Genomic DNA, 5,549 nt, shown 5'->3' with positions numbered 1-5,549 from the left:
CCTTGTCTGCACCCTGCCCAGCCGCTGCCTGCACCCTGCCTGCACCCAGCCTGGCCTCACTAGAGCTCCCTTAGCACCCACCGCCATGTCACACCCATATGACCCCAGGCCTGTGTCCCCCCAAGCCCTCTCCCTTCACTTGCACCCCAGCACTCTGCCTGCCCCTTCATGGGACAGCCCCAGTCCCTCTCAGTCTGTCCAGTGGGAAGTGGTGGCTGTGCTGCCTGGCACCTCTCCCGTGGGGGTCACCTGCACCCCAAGGCTTCCATCCACCCCAGTGCTTCTCATGGAGCTCAGCACTCTGAGGTGCCCTGTGGCTTCACATGGCACCACATGGCACAGCACAGCAATCCACACAGCATCAGCTCTGGGACATCATGGCAAGAGCCCGGCTCTGTGGTGGCACTGGCATCCCGGAATCATGTGTTCCATCCCCTCTCCTCCTGCATGGGCACAGCTGCCAGGAGGGAGGCTGGGGCCTGGCACAGTGCTGGCAGAGTCCCCAACTGCCCCAAGACCACCCCACAGCAGGAGTGGCTCAGCTGGTGCCAGCTGCTCAGGCATGGATCCTCATGGCTGGATGCTCTGCAGCCTCTGGCACAGCCATGTCAGCACCTGGCCACTGCCAAAGCAGAAAAAAGCATTCCCTTGCCTTCAGATGGAATTTCCTGTTTGTTTTTTTTTTATTATTAAATGGTGCCCACTGCCTCCCATGCTGGCAGACACCACTGAGCAGAGCCTGGTTCCCTTGGCTCCCTCACCTCATGCCCTCTTGGAGGGAGGATGGGCTGAGATCAGCAATGGGCTTGTGCACATCCCAGCTCAGTGCACTGCCCACTCCATTCCTCCCAGCCAGCACTGGACACCCCAGCATGCCGGGCTACAGGACAGACCTTCCTTCTCCCTCCTGCTCCAGCTGCGTGGCTCCTACTGGGATAGAGCCACTGAATCTCCAGCTCCCGGCATGCCGGAAAGGCAAGAAGAGCCGTGCTCTCGAACTACCCCGGCCCAGCTGAGAGCTTGTTACACATTTACCCTGCATTAATGAGGCGGCACGGGCTGCTCGGCCTTCGGACCACAGGGATGCTTTGCAGGCAGCCAGCCGGCCCCAGGGCAGCTATGGGGGTACCACGAGGTGAGTTCCCCTAGAAGAGCCGTGCTGCTCGAACTGCCCCGGCCCAGCTGAGAGCTTGTTACACATTTACCCTGCATTAATGAGGCGGCACGGGCTGCTCGGCCTTCGGACCACAGGGATGCTTCGCAGGCAGCCAGCCGGCCCCAGGGCAGCTATGGGGGTACCACGAGGTGAGTTCCCCTAGAACAGGCAGTGTGGCAGCAGCCACATCCGCTCTCTCCTCCTCCAGCCCTGCTGGGCTGGGTTTTGCAGGAGCAGGTGAGACAAAGGGACAGATGAGGCACTCAAACGTGCACCTTTGCCCTGGCACTCCTCCTGGCAGGAACAGGACCAAGCAGGCAGGGAAGCGTCCTTGGGGAGAGTGGAATGTTTTGCAAATGTGATCGGGGATCCAGGGCTTGCTCGCACCTCTCCTACCCTCCCAGTGCCTGCGGAGGAGGGGGCGGCACCCCAGGGAGCCCCGGGGTCCCAAGGGGCTGTCCCCGAGCAGCCAGCCAGGTCGCTGGGTGCACAGAGAGGACACGCAGCACAGTTGTCTTTTGTTGGTGCCGGCCCCGGGAGCTGGGACCGGGCTTTGCGTCCCCTCCCTCCACCCCCGCCGCTGGCGGGACTGGCGCTCAGCACCGGGGATTTGGGGTTTAAAGAGCAGGCGGCTGTCACAGCCCCAGCTTACCCACCGGGCAAGGAGGCAGGCGAGCTCCGGCAGAGCCCACACACCATAGCAGGTGAGATTGCGGATTTGGGGTACCAGGCTGACCCACCGAGAGGGGCCGTGGGATTGGGGAACTGAGGCCATGTAGCTCCCTGGGGAGTGGTGAGGTCCCTGCCTCCTCTCAGTGTGTGCTGCATGCCAGTGGGTTTGAACACGGTTCCTAGAAGGAAGTGGAGGCATCGCTGGGCATGTGACACCTCCTTATCTCTGTCACTCCACAGATGAGTAGGGACTCTTAAGCCCTGTCCCATCTGGGGTGGCTGGGATGAGCACCGCCGTGTTGGGAGGTTTCCCAAGCAATGCCTCTTGGTTTATAGGAAAAGGGGTTTCACCCAGTGCATTTCCACCTGTGGCTCTTTCACTGTGCTCACTGGCTCAGTCACAGGCAGAGCTTGCCCTGGCTGGCACCTGGGTGAGGTCTCTGGCGATTGGGAAAGGGGGGATCCTGAAGCTGGGCATGGGGCAGGGCAGGAACGGGAGCTGGGCCAGCAGACAAGGCCCTATTGTGCCGTGCTGGGGCCGCTGGCTCACCCGTCAATAGCCCCATTATGCTCGGCGGCGGCCCCCGCAGCCTTCCCAGCCGGCACAGCCCCGCGGGAGCGCTGTGGGAGGTGATCTGAAGTGGCTGTTGTGTTGGGGGGCCAGGGTGAGAGGAGAAGGGTGAGAGGAGAGGGCACAGTGCCAGGACTCCTCTGCCACTGTCTGGCTGGGTGCTGATGGGTGCCATGAGATGCTGTGCTCCCCGGTGCCACAGGCTTTGGGGGCAAGAAGCCCAGGACAGGGAGCAGGCAGGCTTAAGGGGTAGATGGACATACCTATCCTCACTCCCCTGCCCTCACCATCCCACCAGACAATGCCTGTGCCCAAGGTGGCCATGGCTGTACTGCATTGCCCTGGGGCAGTGATGAGCAAGTGGGCATCAAGGGGCTGACATCAGCCCCGGGTGTGGATGCAGCTGGGCCAGCAGGAGCAGATGAATGGTCCTGCATGCTTCCCAGTGGGACACGCCCAGGCTAAAATTACTTGTGCCGTGGCAGGGACACTAGCCTATTTTTAAAGCTGAAGGAGCTGAATGCCACTGGTCGGTGTGGCGCAGGGTAGGACCGAAGTGGCATGGGCAGGGCAGCAGTCAAGGGGGATAAGCCAGCCTCTCCCCTGCCCTCCCACTGGGATAGGGAGAGGGCTGGGTTGGTGACAGAAACCCTCCATGTCCTGCTCCTGCCCCACTGGTGTGATTTTGAGGAGCTTCAGGCTCAGTGGTTTTCAGTGCATGAGACATGGCCCCTCTGCCTGCCCCAGAGCCTGGCTGCCAGCAGACACGAAGCCAAAGGGCAGATGGTCACCCTGGGTCAGTAGGATAGGATCCTGTGACACCAGGATCCCTCTCTTTCCCTAAAAGCCATTGTGCTGCACCAGGAGGATGGATGCCTCCTTCTTCATCACCACCCCAAAGGTTCACATGTACCCCACAGCTCGGTCCCACAGCAGGGACATGTGATGACAGCACCCTGGATGTACTCAGGCACTGGGGTGCACTCAACACCCCACATCCCCTGGGGAGCCCAGATCAGCCCAGCACGGGGTTGGGACAATTAAAAAGGGATTATCTGGGCTACACCAGCATGGCACTGCCGGGAGCCGGTACCTAATCCCAGCAGGAATGCACTGGGGCCACAAGGGTCTCTGCTGCTGGGGTCTCACACCAGCATGTTATGATGGGGGGTGGACATAGGGTCAGGGCAGGTGTATCCACAGACAGGGTGTGAGCCTAGAGCTGGTGTCCCCCTGGGACACTGCCACCATTCTGTGCTACGAGGATGCAAATGGCTTGGGCACATTTCTCACTGCCAGCCAAGCCCTAGCACTGACACACTTGGGGCACCACAGGCTCTGTCCCCTGCCTGGCACATCCTCCCCCTACACCAGTGATGTGGTGGCCACATGAAGCCCGTGCCATCCCACAGCCCAACACCATGCCACAGGTGGACTCCCTTCTGGCTCACGCGCGGGCACAGGAAATGCAGGAGCGTTGGCCGTTGCCTGCTGCCGTGCTGCCCTCGGGAGCCCTGCGGAGGTGGAGAGGAGCCGCTTCCTACCGCAAACACTGCCGGGGGCTGGGGCGGCTGCCGGCGGAGCTACCGATGCTCGCTGGAGCCGGAACCGCCGGGGGAAATTTGGCCGAGGCAGCGATCCCTGGGTGCGGATCTGCCAGCGGCAGGGACGGGATCAAAGAGCGAAGGCGCCAGCACCTGCTTGTGCCGTTGGCGGTGACACCCCCGCGCTGGCAGGGGGCCAGGCCACCGACACCTGGCCGGGACGCCTTTGGCGGGCTGGCAGAGAGTGCAGGGATGAGGGCGGGATGCTGGTGGCGATACCCATTCCAGCTGGGGACCGTCACCCTGCCAGCGCCCAGTGGCTCCGGCGCTTGCCAGGAACACCCTGTGGGGCAGGAAGGGGTGGCCGGTGGCCGACGTGGCGCGTCCCTCCCGCGCCGTTTTTTCCGGGATGGAAGCCCGGCCCTTCTGACGCCTGATGGTTTCTCCAGGCGGAGCCACTGCCAGCAAGGTCCCCGCAGGGCTCCAGGGCTGGGGTGGTGATGACGTCACCTGGCCACCTCGCCACGCGTGCCGGGAGTGGCGGTGGTTGGAAAAGTCCCAGCTGGGTGAAGGGACACTGAGGCACAGTGCTGGCACAGTGCAGGAATGTGCCCACTGTGCAGGGCTGGGCACGATGTCCCTATCCCTGCCATCTCAGCCTGCCATCCTGGGACACCAGGCACAGGGATGCCGTGCCCAACTGTGTGGGGGCCACTCAACCCAAAGTCCTGCTGTGGCATCTGGGCAATGTCTTATGGCAGTGTAATGCCTGCCATACTGGTGCCAGTGCTCCCCTGCCATCTGCCCCCATCCCCCTCGCTGTCCCTGACCCCTTGCAGCCCACAAAGCAGAGATGGCACTCGGCACTGTGGCACAGCCAGGACAACAAGTGGTAGTGCTGAGGCAGAGCCTGCCAACATGCACTGGGCCTGGCAGCAGAAGGGTTACTGGCAGTGGGACAGAAGGGCATTGCCCAGGCACCTTGCCTGGCACAGCTCCTCCTGCCTGTGGCTGGCCTGCAGCTGGCCTGCCTGTGCCTGCCTGCATGGCTTCCGCTGCCTACTGAACCCACTGCCTGCTTGTGCCAGCTGTCTGCCAGCACCTGCACCTGACCTGCCTGCACTGCCTGCCAGCCCACCTGCACTTGCTGCCTGCTGGCACTCACTGCCTGCACCTGCCTACACCCGCTTCTGCCTGCATGCCTGCCTCCCCACTCACCCTGCACTGCTTGCACCCGCTGCTGCCTGCACCCCTGCCTGCACCTCTGCCTCCCCAGTCATGCTGGACCTGCCTTCCTGGACTCCCACACCCGCGGGTAGGGACAGTCAGGGGCACGGTGAGGACAGGGCAGGTGTGGCCCCCAGGGCAGCCCGGGTTCCCCCCGCGCCGAGCCCTGCCCGCCGAGGCACGCGTGGCCCCGCTGCCGGCACCACTCGGCACTTGCTATTCTTGGCAGCGGTGGCTGGAAAATGGGAGGCAGCGGAGGAATTTTGTTTGCTCCGTGCTGGGCCCGGGCCAGACATCTGGGTTGCAGCTGAATGGGGCGCGGGACTGGCCCCCCACACTCCCAGTATGGTCCCAGCACCCCCCGGCACGACCCCCACAC

General features: G+C 63.2%; 1 protein-coding gene across 1 annotated transcript in view; it reads left to right on the top strand.

Annotated features, from left to right (window-relative positions):
• The first annotated feature begins 3,820 nt into the window (after positions 1-3,820).
• SEMA3B (semaphorin 3B) overlaps positions 3,821-5,549 on the top strand; it is an 8,753-nt gene continuing 7,024 nt past the window's right edge. The window contains exon 1 of the mRNA XM_029958346.1: positions 3,821-4,322. Coding sequence (XP_029814206.1) covers positions 3,821-4,322 — 502 coding nt within the window. The remainder of the gene's footprint in view (positions 4,323-5,549) is intronic.

This window comes from Manacus vitellinus, unplaced genomic scaffold (genome assembly GCF_001715985.3).
Source record: "Manacus vitellinus isolate BGI_N305 unplaced genomic scaffold, ASM171598v3 scaffold_14_pilon, whole genome shotgun sequence".
NCBI lineage: Eukaryota > Metazoa > Chordata > Aves > Passeriformes > Pipridae > Manacus > Manacus vitellinus.
This window is presented reverse-complemented; position numbering and strand designations above follow the sequence as displayed.